Genomic DNA, 15,937 nt, shown 5'->3' on the forward strand with positions numbered 1-15,937 from the left:
CAAGGTTACAATGTTTTCAGCACATTTGTACAATATCTTTGCAAAAATACACAAACACACACTGTTCTTAGATAATAAACTACTTTCCTGCAATATCTGCAGGGCTGATACACAAGGACGTGTCCTGCCTTGTATTTTTCTTCTCTGTACTAACTTCTTACAACTTGCACAAACTTTCTGCAACTTGCACAAACCTTTAACTTTTATGCACTTTCATACATAACCAGCTTTCACAACAACTTACTTTTTCCTTTCAAAAATATTTCTATACTTTATACCTTCTATTATTAAAACCATACAGTTCCTTTCCAATTTATCAGAATTCTTAATTCCTAAAAACCTTAACCTTCAGCGAGGACTAAGTTAGTAATAAGTAATCCTTTTTTAAAGATTGCTTTTTGGAGGTGTCCTTTCTCTAAGTAGTCTATTGGACACATAACCAATATTTATAGATTATTCTATAATGGTAGCTATGAGCACATATATAATTTTCATTTACCTTATAGCTTCTCTCTCAGCCATGGGACCTACACCCCTTTCTGTATGACTCATAGCAGTACATGCATTAAACCTTAAGATGACTTACTTGGCTTTCCTTTACCTTAGTTTCCCTCCCTCCCCAAAGTCTAATTAAAAGAAGGTCCTTAGTGAGTTTCTTTAGGCATTAGCCATGCGTGGACCAGTTAACTTCTGGTTTGTGGCTGAAGCAGGGCATGCTGTCCTTCTCAGGGTCAGATTACAAGGGTTGGCGAGGTCAGTCTTCGCTGTCCACAAAGGTGTCTCTGCTGGGACCGCAAGCTTCAGCCGGCTGTGGTGGACCCAGGCGGGTATGCATTCTACCTTGGCAGTAGTGGGGGTGGTCAGAATCATGGTGTGTGGACCCGTCTACGTGAGAGTCAGTCCTTGGGTGGTGTACTGCTAGAAGTGCCTTTTGGACAGTCTTTGAACAGTTTGCTGAGTAACCTATAAAACCTGTAAGTACTTAGGGAAAGGGTGTTACATTTCTACACTTTGTAGTTAGAGTTTAAGTCCTACTGACTACTGCTTCTAGCTGGAATTAGCAGCAGGTCCCAGCCTATAATAGGCATGGGGCATTGAGATAAGAGAAATAAAGGAGATACTAAACATAAAGCAATAAAACCAGACTGTCAATACCCACAGTAGAGATCTTTGAGGGATAAATAAAACTTAAATATTCAAGCAAGGCATAGTAGATGGCCCTTGTGTTTACAAGAAATGAGATTAGCTTATCTGCTACTTGGAAGAAATACCTTAGGCTCCTGAATGATGTCCTTAGGCCTTCAGTGGCAATTCCCAGCACGCTAGGCAAGGTCAGGTCACAGGTAGCTGGAGCAGGGCTAGAAGAGACTGAACCCTCCCTCCATGGAGCAAGGGGGCAGCTTACCTTCTCGTGTCCCTCTTTCCACAGCACAGGTGTGTCAACTGGTGGGGCCGGGAAGCCTGGCAAGCTTCAGTTCAATGACCTTTCTTTCCACTCTGGAGCAGGACCTTGATAAAGCCCCTTAGGGCGCTGGAGCCAAAAGTTGGTATTTCCTGACTTCTTTTGGGCTTTATTTGCCTTTTCTGTTACTTCCTTGTCATTATAGACCTTAAAAGCCATGCTCAGAAGATCTCACTGAGGGGCTTGACTAAGAGAACAAAATTGGAAATCTCTAGAGTTCTCCTTTCTACCTATTATGTTAAGAATTCTTCTGTTAAGCCAATCAATAGTAATATTTGTTACTCTGGGTTTTGTGACCTAACATTGAACAATTAACAATTACTGAATTATTATATATCCCCTAATATTTAAACTAAAATTTTAACATCACAGGCTATGAAATAGCAAATGAAAAGGAGAATTAACAAAAGACTGTTGAAATAACATATACATTTCTAACATAGAAATTTTTTTTTTTAACAACAACAGATCCTTGGTACAAAAAGGAAGTCTTTGTACTTGACAGACTATACAATTCTATTATGGCTAAAGCAGTGGGTTTAGAAGGGGCCGTATTCCCTAAATCTTCTCCTGGGGTCTAGCTCCAGATAGGAGGCGGGGATTCCCCGGAGCCAAAGCAGAGGAGGGCAGGGGGCTGTAGCAAGGTGATGATATCCTCTAGCTTACTGCACTGTTATCTTTTGCCTGACCAAGCAGTAGCTCAGCCCTTGAGCCAGTGCCCAAGGGGGAGGGGCAAGTGCCTGAAACTGTGAGGGGAGCCTGCCGCTTCTCCTGCAGCTAGCTGCAGCCTGGCTGCCTTTTCTTTCTCTACCTCTGCTGCTATACTGGCTGCATACTGACCATGCCATCTGCCTGCAGGTGGGTGCTGGTGATAGTACGCTGAACTCTCTATGTTTTCTATGGGTCTAGCAATCCTTGGTTTGGCCAGTCTGCTCTTAAGTTGGCCATTCTAGTTCACAAAGAGTCTGCAATGTGGCGGAATCAACAGGGGTCCCGTAGTCTTATGCCCTGTGAGAGAAATTAGAAAAGTTATCAAGCAAGTACTGAAGAGACGTTAGGGCAGCAGATTGCCCCTGACCCCTGGCCCTTGACTCTTGAAGGAATCCTGTGAGGAAGCAATGGGTGAAGCAGACAAACAAACCAAATATGCACACAAAACAAACAAAACTTCTACAAATATGCACACAAAACAAACAAAACTTCTAAACCAAAACCAAAGGGAGAAGGCAGCGTCCTGCGTTCCCCGACTGACCAAGTGGGGAGAAATCAGGTGGTGTCCCGCCTGCTCCACTACACCCTTTTCTAACCAGAGCTCTGTTTCCAAATATTCAAAGAGGAAGCTTCCTTACCAAACAGTCTCGAGACTCCAAATGTTTCGAATCAGCCAAATTCAGTTTCCAAATGGCAACTGCCGGAGGCTGGCCAGCTACCAAAGTCTGCTGCAGCCCACTCCATGAGGAGGGGTCTTACATGGCCTATCTTGCTGGGGCCTCCATTTGTTACATCCCAGGAGACAGGCCACAGCAGACACAAAGTAAATTTTGTAAGTTTTACTGCAAACCTGCGCAGGGACTGCAGGCAACCCACACAAGGGAACACTGCAGCCCCCTAAACCTGCGTAGGGACTGCAGGCAACCCACGCCTTTAAAGAGACTGGAGCACTGCAGCCACAAGCTTCTAAAATGGCTCCTTTTTATACGGTGGCTATCTAGGATGAGCAAGCAAGCAACGTTTACAAGGGCGGGAGAGGTCGCATGCAGCATAGCAACGGGGGGGGGGGGGTGTATAGCTCAGTGGAGAATTTCAAACATAAACTTCTGATAAGGGTCTCTGACTCATAGCCTGTTTTTCTAAGAGTTAGATAGTACACTTCCTTGAACCTAACAGTTACCACTGGTTCGGCAGAACAGATATCTGAATTTTTATTGAGTTCAGTGAACCAATTGATAAACTGGCACTAATAATTGGGGTTCTTTCTAAGGTGAGTGGCTTCCCAGGCCAATGTGATTTCCCAATGTGGAAATCACAAATTTACATTCCTTATTCTTTTTAACATTCATCTGTGCAACAGCATATTCTAAGCACCTGTAGTAATGTTCATTCTGTCCATATGTGAAAAAAATTGCAAGTGAAGATGCCAATCAAGAAGCAATATGGAAATATCTTAAATAACAGTTTTATTGTTTTTTTGTCAGGTATTATTTAATGTTTTTTCTTTATATTTTAAAACTCTTTCTCACACCATAATCTATTTTTGTATACCTCTTTTATTGTTCGTATTTAAGTATTAAATGCATGAAATAATAAACTACCTTTCAGTATATCTTTTTTTATACTTAAAACAGTCATTAGGGCAGAGAACTGGTTGTTAAATTATTTGAAACCCACCACTACTCACAGCCCCTGAACCCTGTAAAAGGAGTCACCACCATGAATGTGTAAGGTAGGATTTGAGCGTTTCTAAGCTGCCTGCTTTCTCAGCTTGCTGGCAATCTGAACAGAAAACACTTTTATACTACTCAGACCCAGGTTCTGTGACTTACCAGCAATGGGCAACGTGAAGCTCAGCTTATTTTGGTAACAAAACTGAGAGGCTGATGCTGCTGGTGTGAAAAGCCAGGTACTGTATTCTGGCAACTGTCTGAGCTCTCTGTGAGTCTACAGCCCGAAATCCTAAACTATTAGAGCTGAGAGAGCCCTCAGAGCTGTTCTTCTCCATCCTCTCATTTTTCAGATACAGAAATGGATACTCACAGAGCTTAGGTGACCTGGGACGTGGTATGTAAGTTTAAGAAAAGGAATGATGTAGAAAAGAACTTAGCATTATCATGAGCACCCCCTGAGGCCAGCCCTGTCGAGGTCTTCTGAAGTGTTTTCCTCCAGGTTCTCACAGTAGTCCTTAAATCATATACAACAAGGAAGGAGTGTGCCTCACTCACCTCTATATCCTCCCATCACAGTCCTTGCTCTCCCCACTGCTCCCAGAGAGATATTCAGCACGTTTACAAAATGTAAACATCTGTTACATACTTGCAAAGGAGCTGATAATATAGGGTTCAAATATATTTAAAATAAGAAATATGGGTCAAATAAAAATCAAAGGTATTACTGAATCAGAAAAGAGATTATATAAATTCTTTGCTATGCTATTCTATATACTTGCTGTAAAAAGATTGCCGATTTGGCTCTAAGATTTCAAGAAACTAATGTAAAGAGGGAAATAAACTGAGTTCTAAAATGTCATGTCCATAAATCAGTATAATACATCAGTTATTTGAGGTAGATGGAGAAGGGGGAAGGAAGGCATATCTATGCTGCTAGTGAGGCTGGAGAGAATTCATTCTTTAGAGGTCCTGTTGAGAGAGGACATGGAAAATAATTGACATTACAAGAAACACAGTGAAGTGGAATAACAAGTGCTGCCACTTAATGAATTCTTACTCTGGTCCAAGTAATAGAACATTTTTCCCTATTTTTTTTCCTTTCTAATTTTTTTTTTTGTATTTTTCTGAAGCTGGAAACGGGGAGAGACAGTCAGACAGACTCCCGCATGCGCCCGACCGGGATCCACCCGGCATGCCCACCAGGGGCGATGCTCTGCCCACCAGGGGGCGATACTCTGCCCCTCCGGGGCGTCACTCTGCCGTGACCAGAGCCACTCTAGTGCCTGGGGCAGAGGCCAAGGAGCCATCCCCAGCGCCCGGGCTATCTTTGCTCCAATGGAGCCTTGGCTGCGAGAGGGGAAGAGAGAGACAGAGAGGAAGGGGGGGGGGGTGGAGAAGCAAATGGGTGCTTCTCCTATGTGCCCTGGTCGGGAATCGAACCTGGGTCCCCTGCACGCCAGGCCCTTTCTAATTTTTATTAGGTGAGAAGCAGGGAGGAAGAGTGACAGACTGCTGCATGCACCCCGACCGGGATCCACCCGGCAAGCACCGTACTGGGAGGTGCTCTGACCATCTGGGGCCGTTGTTCTGTTTCTCAGCAACCAAGTTATTTTAGCATGGGGCCAACTTTCTCCATCTGAGCCATGGTTGCAGGAGGAGAGGAGAGAGTTAGAGAGAGAGAGAGAGAGAGAGAGAGAGAGAGAGAGAGAGAGAGAAGGAAAAGGGGTGGGGTGGAGAAACAGATGGTCACTTCTCCTGGGTGCCCTGACTGGGAATCGAACCCAAGACATCCATTTGCTAGGCCATCACTCTACCACTGAATCAACTGGCCAGGGCTTTTTTTCCCCATTTGATTAGCACAGAAATACAAACAGTTTTTGGTATGATTATTCTCATTTTATTTAAGGTAACTAAGTTTTATAGAGGTTAACTCGCCCATAGTTACACAGAGAATGACTTGTTGATTACAAATTCTATGTTTACCAATCAACTACATCTTTTTCATTAGCTATTTTTTTTAGTAATTAAAAAAAATCAGATGTCACCACATAAAAGTACAATAATCTACCAGAATAGGGTAAGCAGATGTAGCAAATAAAGATAGAAGATGCCCAGGTAAGTTTGAATTTCAGGTCAATTCAGAAGACATTTTATTTTCTGAATTCAGTTTTCACCAATGTCTTTCATTTTATCTGACAACTCTAATCAAAATAGTATAAATTATAGGGTATCTAGAGGGATGTGTAGCTATAGCTCCTTTAGGCAACTTTCCAGAAATATGATTCTTTTCAGGCAAGATTCTGTAAGGTATCAATTGCAGTGAGTTCAAGATTACATTTTCTGCAAAGGGTCTGCAGTACAGTTTTGTTTGTTTGTTTGGAGGGGGAGACAGTTAAATACAAAATTGTACACTTGATTAAGCAGCTCAACTGAGGGTAGACCCTATCCACTTGCAAAGTCTGAGCTCTGACAGGACTTTCAGTCTGAGGGAATACTCTGCCTTAGCTGTCACAGCTGGGCAAGGTGGCCCCTGAAGGCATGTGAACTCCAGGGATGTTTTAATGGAAGTTACCTTGACTGGGCAAATTACCTTTACTTTTGACAAAACAGTTCTGTCAAAATGCCATTAATTTTATAGAAATGTTACAACAAATGAAGTTTCTTAAGTTAAAAGTATTTTTAATTGGGACATATAAGATACACTGATATCTTATATGATTCTGATATCACTGCAGAATTATTATCATAACTATTTAAATTGGCACAACTTAAAAATCTAACAATAAATAGTCACAATCACTATAGCACAACCATGGTATAAAACACTATGAATATTTTAACATGATAACATCTAAATGTGTCAAATGTTTCTATCATGATGTTAAGTAGAAAAAAATATAAAAACTACACAGTATGTAATTTCAGCTACATAAGTGGTATGTTTAAGTATGAATTAACTTTTTTACAAAATGAAAATACATAATCTTAAGATGATAAATCTATGATTTTTTTTGTTATTTTCTTCTTTTATACTTTCAGTTCTATAATTTTTATAGTGAAACTTTTTCTAAAGAGAATAATAATATATGAAAGAAATTTTAGAACTGAAAACAACTTGATGATAATGGCAATTGAATTAGATACTCCAACAAAATTGGCAATATTGAGATGATAAAACTAAGCTCTGATCAAATAAAGTATACTAAGTTCTGGTGTGTTAGAACAAGATTTACTACCAATGGTCTGCTCAAGGGAATCTGAGTGTTCTTCCAGCGTTAGTAAAAATTTAACTTAAAACTTTGAAATAGGCCCTGGCCGGTTGGCTCAGTGGTAGAGCATCAGCCTGGCGTGCGGAAGTCCCGGGTTCGATTCCCGGCCAGGGCACACAGGAGAAGCGCCCATCTGCTTCTCTACCCCCCCTCCTTCCTCTCTGTCTCTTTCTTTCCCTCCCGCAGAGAGGCTCCATCAGAGCAAAGATGGCCCGGGCGCTGGGGATGGCTCCTTGGCCTCTGCCCCAGGCGCTAGAGTGGCTCTGGTCACAACAGAGCGACGCCCCAGAGGGGCAGAGCATCACCCCCTGGTGGGCAGAGCATCGTCCCTTGGTGGGTGTGCCAGATGGATCCCAGTTGGGTGTATGAGGGAGTCTGTCTGACTATCTATCCCCATTTCCAGCTTCAGAAAAATACAAAAAAAAAAACAAAAACAACTTTGAACTTGATGTTCAGAATGTAAAATATTGATGATGAGCAAGGAGAGGGTAAGCAGGGGGGGGGGGAGGAGGGCACAGTGAAAAAATCACTGGCCACAATGGAGAAAGGCCAGCAAAGAGAAAGGGGAGGAAATGCAGAGTAGAGAGAGGGAGCCTGAGGATAAAAATATGGAATCATTTGTAACCACCTAGAATCAGGAAAATGGAAGTAAAGTTACTAGATGAATACCCTGGCCCTTCCTACTCCTCAAGCCCCAGCTCGCAGTCCAGCACAGTGATGCAAACCAGGTAGCAGATGTCCCCATCAACAAAACCTGGCATACCAGCATATCCATGCAGGCCCTACTGCTCCTGAACATTCAAGGAAGCCAAACTGGAAGTCCTTCTTGGAAGTTTGTTTGGCACAGGCATGTGGTACCTCACATGCTTCCAGAATCTGGAATTCAGGGACCGTTTTCTGGCCACATGGTCTTCCCTCCACTTGATGGTACCCTGCACTTTGACCAGGTGCTGGAGGGAACCTGGAAGCTCTGCAAACAGCAGCCCGCCTTGCTCTCTAGGAGCCTCCATTTCAATCAGGATTGGCTGGGAGTCATTCTGGATGAGGGCGCTGTGCAAGGCGATCTCCTGCTCATAGGCAAACTCCCTGCTGTGTGCACTCTGAGGTGTCAGGATAAAAATGTGCCGCCGGCTCTTTCGGATGTTGGTTTCCACTGAAGTAGCCACATCTAGTAATCAAAGACATGGAGAAGATAACCTGTTATTGCATTTTTAAGTCTAATGCTTTGATCATAAATGTTCTGAACTTTAAAAAAATGTTATTGTTATAATGTGGTGTTAGATTCTGACACTATCAATACACTTACTCAGAAAAGAAGGGATACACTTGGATAGAGAACCCTTTGTGTGTGTATTAACCTTTCACTGTGAGATCAGCCCCCAGGATCTCTTCTTTCCCAGAATCCTTTGAGTTACATCCAAATATAGAGGTATTTAGCAAGAGATAGAATTCATTTAAAAGGGTTTGGAACTCTCACATTAAAGACAGCAAACCCAGAAACTTTTATTCCTCTGAACTGACTAACATCTCTAACAAGTCCTGGATTACTTATTTCTCTGTAATGCCTGTTTTAGAAGCTGATTGGATCCAGACTAGACAAATCTCAAAGCAGATGGATCCCCTTGGCAACTCAGTATTTATAAAGTATTTGCTCCATAGTAATTTCAACTAACTTTTGGATGGACTTAGAAGAACATGTAAAACACCTAGTTCTCCCTGCAAGGAGGTGACAGCATGATTAAGGAAAGCCAACCATGACAAAGCAATTCAAGCTACTATATTAAAGAATGGCGGCAAAATCTGCCAATTTACTTAGTCTGAAATAAGTAAGTAAATGTTCAGTAGAGCCAGATAGAGACCTTGGGTCAGTCAGGATCCGAACAGAAAACTTGGCACACTCAACAGGACTAACGAAAGAGAGTTTGATAAAAGGAGAATTTATAAATGATGTAGGCAGAACCCAGGGAAATCAATAATAGATGCTGCAGAACCCCACAGCTGGTAATATAAGGGAGCCATGACACCCTCTAGTGCGCAAGGGAGAAAGCAGTTATGGAATTCAAGTAGTGGAAAAGCTTGCAGAAGGCCAATTGATAGGAGCCCTGCTCCAGGAGAGACAAGTGCAGCTACTCTAGCAACTTCACCCAGAAGGGGTAGGAGATGTGCCCTTCCCCTCCAGAACTTCTTGCAGTGCCTCCCATTGGCCAAATCCAACATGGAGCAGAGGGCAAGGGAGTGATGGATTCCATAATCATTAGCCACCCAGGGCCACTGCACGAAGTGAGTTGTAGAGTAGATTTGAAGAAGCAAATAAAAGGTAAGTAGCTCTAGAAGAAATACACTGCATCAGTCATTAATTTTTCTAAAGAAAGAATAAAGTTAGGTGGTGTATTGTTGAATTTTGAATTTTATTTTACTACAGTTGAGGTAAGATCAGAGGACATATTTGAGGAAAGAGGAGTGGAAAATCTTTCCAAATGATAGCAGGACCAGAAAGGCAACACAAACATGAGCATCAGAGAGCTAGCACTCACATTTGGCTGGGAATAGATGTAAGTAGGAATAAGGTTGATGGACCTGAAAAAGAAGAGATGAATAGCTTGTGGCTAGATGTGGCACATGGTGTGATATCACTAACAGCTGGAGTCCCTGCAACTTCTTGAGTAGATATGTAACATGGAAAGAGCATTTGTTTGTGCACCATGACTCATTACTCTCTGCTCTCACAGGTAGCCTATAGGAAGAACTGGAAGAAGATAAGAGTCTTAAGAGAAGACTTAGATTATAGTTTTGTAAATTTTTCATTTTACAAGTCTCCCAAGCTATTACTAGGCTATTGACATTACTCTAATATTCCAGGATAAACCAAATTCACCTGCTGTGTATACCTTTCAATCTATTGGCATGTGTATTCCTCTTTTCAGTAAGAATTCCAGTTTAAATTCACAATCTACTAAACATTAACTTTATTGGACTTACACTCATGATGTCCCTCCTTCATTAGCATTCCAAATGCTTTCTGGTCTCTGAGGAATTCAAGAAGGGTAAGTAGGGTTCATAGGCATGTGCCATAAATATAGAGGGAAGATAAGAATGACTACTGAAATGCTGGAATTGTGACACAACTTTCAAAAGTGCATAAAATCAACTAGGAATATTACAAAACAGAAGACACAGTTTTAGTCGTTCTTATGGGAATATAAATTTGCAAATATTTCACCAACGTAAAGAAAATTATTCAACACTATAAATACTCTAGGCAATGTCTCTGGATATTAGTACAAAATTCTTTGGTTTTAGTCTTCCTTCATATCTTCTAGAGAGAATTATGAGATGTTGAGTAATCTTTGTGGTGGGCATGGGAAGTAAATTAGGGGCAGTGCCCTGCTAAATCCACACACTAAGGGTGCCTTGCCTGTCTTTATATCCTTGACACTACTGTGAAGACATCATAATCAGGGTAAAAAGCAACAGGAGGAATACAGAATAAGTATCTCCCTTTTTCTGGAGAAATATTCAAAATCTCTGGTCTTAAGGCCTGGAATAATGATTCTAAATCCTCACCTAATTCAAGCATAAGACCACCCATTCCTTAACCTTCTGATGAAGTGAATTTCTGTCCTTGATGTATGTTGATAGCATTACCTTCTCCAGGTAGTAGATCTCGCCCATAAATGCACAAGTTATAGCCATATTTATTTTCAAGAACATCAGGCAGAATCTGGTGAACAAAGTACTCCACAGAACTGGTCACCTCCAGACTATCTTTGTGGTTCCGTGGATAGATAACATAAGCATCATAGATCTTTCCATCTGAAAATGAGATAAAAAAGTACAATTTTATTACTTGGTTTTAAAAAGTTATTTTTCATCACCAAGTTTTATGGTTATTGGTGAATGTATCCCACCCCTTAAAATTTCTAGAATTTATAGATGATGACAACAGTCTACTACCACAAAATGTCATCAGAAAATAAATATTAATTCCAAAGTCCTTTTTATTGTACCTGACTGAATGATAGAGAATAAGCAAGAACCTGGCCAGTTGAGTTCAAACAGATTGTCACATTTAATTAATTCTCTATTAACAAGTATCTATAGTCCTGGATAAGGTATGCTGTGTTGGGAAGACCTCAATTTTATCTCTTGTTTTCTCCATACTTCCCCGAGGAAGTGAAAATGTTAAAGACTAATGAACAGTGGCAAAGGAGTAAAAAAATTTTAAAGGATATGAATTTCTTGCAAACTCAATAATTAGCCCTGTTAGGGTGAACCATATGGAATGTCTACAGTCCGTCTGCCCCCAAATGAAAGACCAATGTTCACAGAAGGCTGAACTGTCTTCTTTTGTGTGTATGTTCAAATACATAGGCAAGACTGTATGGAATAGGGTTCCTGCACTTTGATGACCTTTCTAGCCTCTTCATATCTAGGAAACAGGAACAATATAGTTGTTTTGAATTCCATAATGTTTACCAATATACATTTTCCAAAATGTGTAAACCTTTCTGGGCCTAGGGCAGAGTTTGTTATTGGGACAAATAACTATCTTACTGGGGGAGAAATTTGAATTTTTGAGATGCATCTTAAAACCACAAGGAATGACAAGGCAAGATGAAGCATAGCCTCTGATTGGACTCATAAAGGTTTATTAATTATATGCTGGTAAACAAGGAAAGCTGGGTTTTGCAGTATAGCTCTTAAGAGATTAAGAGATAAGTAACCAATAACCATCTTGGGACTCTTGCTTTTGAAGAACTTCAAACTTGCCACTTACCATTTCTAGTTTTGTATGGTCTAGCTATGTCCCTCCAGAGCAGAATAACCTCAATCCAAAACACTTTTAGCATTATCATCATGACATTGATTAATATTAACAATATGCCAAATCCTGCAAGTATATAGTAGATGCTTTGATGATCAACTATTCAAAAGATAGGGGGAGGACAAAAAATGGTCATTATTACTATGAAAACAAAGTAAAATAAACAAACACATGGCTGTTTCCCTCCATTGGGGGTACAAGGGGTTCATACAACAGATTCCTACTTGGAAATGTCATAGATACTCTTAGAATTTGTTGAGCCCATATTATGTGTAAGACTAGGCAGAAGTTTTAAGAAGGAGTGCTCACTCCATGCTGGATTGGGCAATGAGGACTTCCCATAGGACGAGGTCCCAGAAGAATAGGTAAAATTCATATTGCTGCAAAAAAGAAATGTATTTCTTCTGGCAAGAGAAAATGCTGTGAGCTCAATGGCAAAGATGAGAATGTCTTCTGAGGAACTTGAGTAATTGAATTTGTGGAATTAATGGAAAATGCGATAAGAAAGGTGGGTCAGGGCTAGGTTCTGGCCAGAACCGAGACTCCAGGTAAAGTATTTAATCTTTTTTTTCTGAAGATCCTGTGAACTATTAAAGAGTGCTGAATGAGTTGCTAAAAGTGAAGGTGATCTTCAAGCAGTACTAATCTGATGGCTGTGGAAGGCTTGTTTCTGTGGAAAGAGACTTGAAGTAGAATGAATGGGAAGTTTCTGCCCTGCTCAAAGGGAGTAAGTGGTAGGAGGGCTCAAACTTGTGTAATAGTGAAAAAGGAATAGACTAGCTTAGTGTTTGGGGGCATTATGAAGAATCAACAAGTCTTGGGGACTTCTTGAATCTGGAGTTGATGGCTTAGGAAAGTAGAGAAGAAACAAGAGCCTTGTAAGCCTCTAACGTTGTCTGATGGAGAAGTCAAATAACCGGGTTATAGGTCCCACATACCGCTAACTTACTTTACACTGAACACTATTTAGTCATCACTGAACTTTATCTTGTGCTCATTGCTTCATAAAATACATATGCAATATGGTCCCCACCTTCAAGTAGTTGTAACAGGTATATAAAAATTGACTATAAGGACTGTGCTTCTTGGTAATATTTTTGGTGTTTTAGGTTTACTTCCCTCTTTAGAACTGTTAAATATCATAGATCGCAAATAGTCTCACTTAACGATGTACATGAGAGGAATCTCAAATGAGAACTGGTCATATAGTTTTCTTTTGATTTTCATCTCAAATCTCAAAGCATGGGGATCCCAGGTTTAACACAGAAAAGCACTGGCCCATAGTCAAAAATTCCCCTCATTGTTCATCAGCTTTCTATGTACTCAACACTGCGAGATCACAAATGGCCAAGGTGAAGTGATTCAAAGTGGAGAGGTAAGGCAAGGGAAGGGGACAGAAAACTATCGGAGAACTTACTGTCTGCACCATCATCAGTTTAAATGCTAAATACAGTACTTGCTAAGCATATCATTTCAATAGGATTCCTCCTCAGCTCACTTTTTCTAAAACTCCTATCTGGATGCATGCAGGGAATCTACACTTCTTATGGAGATTATTATGAAGTAACTATGAATATTGTTGGCTATTTTCAACAGAAGGAAAGAAGTTAATTCAAGACATTAAAGAAAATTGAAGTTCAGTATCTTCCTAAGCATTAATGACTTTATACATGTATAAATAATTTTTCTAATATAATAACAGAGCACTAAATACTTTCCAGTGCTTCTAAATAGGAAAAACTACATGTGTTTGAATCTTGATGCTATAACTCAAGTACTTGGCAGGTTATTCAACCTCTCTTTGCCCCAATTTCCTCATCTTTAAAATTATGTGTTAGTAACAGTCTCTTCTTCATGGAGTATTGATTTTTTTAAAAATGTGAATTAGGTCCTGGGCCCTGGCCGGTTGGCTCAGCGGTAGAGCGTCGGCCTAGCATGCGGAGGACCCGGGTTCGATTCCCGGCCAGGGCACACAGGAGAAGCGCCCATTTGTTTCTCCACCCCTCCACCGCGCTTTCCTCTCTGTCTCTCTCTTCTCCTCCCGCAGCCAAGGCTCCATTGGAGCAAGGATGGCCCGGGCGCTGGGGATGGCTCCTTGGCCTCTGCCCCAGGCACTAGAGTGGCTCTGGTCGCAACGTGGCGACGCCCAGGATGGGCAGAGCATCGCCCCCTGGTGGGCAGAGCTTCGCCCCTGGTGGGCGTGCCGGGTGGATCCCGGTCGGGTGCATGCGGGAGTCTGTCTTACTGTCTCTCCCTGTTTCCAGCTTCAGAAAAATGAAAAGAAAAAAAATTAAAAAAAAAAAAAAGAATTAGGTCCTGGTACATAGGAAACAATAAATAAATGTGTCATTTTGTTTTTATGATTACCAAATATTTATTGAATTATATTTAATAATAATTTTAAGGTTTTGTTTTAGAAATTAAAGACAATGCTGTAATTTCTTTTATTGTACAATTAGAAATAAAGGAATTTATTGTGACAATCTGACAACAGTAGCAACAACTTTTGTTTAACTTACACAGTTGTTGAAACAAAGTATAACCATGTTGATTTGAAAAACAGGTAAAAGGTAGCCAATACAAATAAAAGAATAAAATCCCCAAGTGCATTTAAGGTGAAAATGACTCCATTCCAATGTAACCAGAGAACATTCGTAAAATGACAACATAAGCAATGCATAAGAATAAAATCTCCTTACTAAAATAGGCAGAAATTAAATACTTTACCTTTTTGCTTATTTTGCCAGTCTCACTGAGAAAATGTGTGTGTGTGTGTGTGCATGCGTTTATGACACAAAATACATTATAAAAGGGAGCATGTTTAAAACATTATAAATCAACAGAAGATCATGTTTACAGTTTGCTGTTGGTGTGTTTTTTACCCTTCAGTAAGGCACGGAACGCTGATCAAATTAGAAAGCAGAAGGATGACCAAGGAAGCAGCTGAGTGTGGAAGAGGAGCCAAAAGGAGGCAGGAGAGGGAAGAGGATGGGGGGGGGGGGGTAGAAGAGGTAAGGGAAGGAATGGAGAAGGTCAGAAGAGGGCAGTGGACTGGAGGCAGATGGGGACAGATGGGAGGAGAGAAGCAGGAGGAAGGCAGAAGAGGAGGAAAAAGGCAGGGGAAGGGAGAGTTAGAAGAAGGAAGTAAAGCAGTAGAGAAGCAATCAGACAAACAGAAACATCTTGAGAAAACCTAACTGCAGATGGTCAGTTCTCAAAAGGAGAAGCACATTTTAAAAGATGGTCCACTTCCGTTGTCTTGATGGAATCCTGTGGAACCACTCTGCAACACCTTTTTCACTAAGAAAATGATTTCAGGTTATAGCTAATACAACAAACTTGGTTAACCAAAGTATCAGAAATACTCCTTACTTGACTTTTTTCTCGTTAGTCTTAGGGTGTGACTTCTCAAGCCATGCAAATTAAGGGCCAGGCAGTTGTAGCTCAGCAACAAATCCTCTTCTGTCACATCAGCTATTCTTAAACTGGTGCTTAGACAAAGCTGTTCATTGCTAGAACTAAGAAAATAATTACTTTCAAAGCTTACTTTGCATTTTCAAGCAGGTGGGAAATGAAGGGAGTGTTGAACAGCAATATAGAAATACCTTTGATTTGGCTTTTGCTCCTCTTGAATTCTTGCTTCACCAAAGTTTCCAACTTTGCTGTTGTTAACCTCCCATAGAACTTGAGCCTCAAGCTGAGAGCCTTCCCCAAAGCAAGCAGAGCAAATCATGTTTGCTGTTTTTCCTAGATGAGAAGTTCACCAGTAGAATTAAATTTTGTACATAGTATTTAATTTAATGTGAAAAAATTGTTGATCACCTTGTCATGAATTGATCACCATTTCCGTTCCTCATCTTTGCACCTTCCCCTTTCTATGCGCTTCTTTTGCCTCCTCCTTGCCCAGTTGTCTTTATTTCACTCACAATTAGGTTTGAAGCTGAGCTCCCTTCCATTCTCACCAGAAGATGATACAAAGAGACAAATAACTCTAGTT

At 40.8% G+C, this 15,937-nt stretch overlaps 1 protein-coding gene across 5 annotated transcripts in view; it reads right to left on the bottom strand.

Annotated features, from left to right (window-relative positions):
- Nucleotides 1–5,736: 5,736 nt before the first annotated feature.
- Nucleotides 5,737–15,937, bottom strand: part of IL1RL1 (interleukin 1 receptor like 1) — a 29,358-nt gene continuing 19,157 nt past the window's right edge. For 3 of the 5 annotated variants that reach the window (XM_066264871.1, XM_066264872.1, XM_066264870.1), the window contains 5 exons: nucleotides 15,546–15,687; nucleotides 15,313–15,458; nucleotides 11,893–12,039; nucleotides 10,761–10,928; nucleotides 5,737–8,283 (listed from right to left, as the gene is read on the bottom strand). In XM_066264871.1, coding sequence (XP_066120968.1) covers nucleotides 7,898–8,283; nucleotides 10,761–10,928; nucleotides 11,893–12,039; nucleotides 15,313–15,458; nucleotides 15,546–15,687 — 989 coding nt within the window. In that variant the 3' untranslated portion in view covers nucleotides 5,737–7,897. Of the gene's footprint in view, nucleotides 8,284–9,649; nucleotides 9,693–10,760; nucleotides 10,929–11,892; nucleotides 12,040–15,312; nucleotides 15,459–15,545; nucleotides 15,688–15,937 lie in introns of all 5 variants that reach the window. The other 2 variants (XM_066264874.1, XM_066264873.1) reach the window with 2 other exon arrangements.

Source organism: Saccopteryx bilineata, chromosome 3, assembly GCF_036850765.1.
Source record: "Saccopteryx bilineata isolate mSacBil1 chromosome 3, mSacBil1_pri_phased_curated, whole genome shotgun sequence".
In the NCBI taxonomy this organism is placed as follows: Eukaryota; Metazoa; Chordata; class Mammalia; order Chiroptera; family Emballonuridae; genus Saccopteryx; species Saccopteryx bilineata.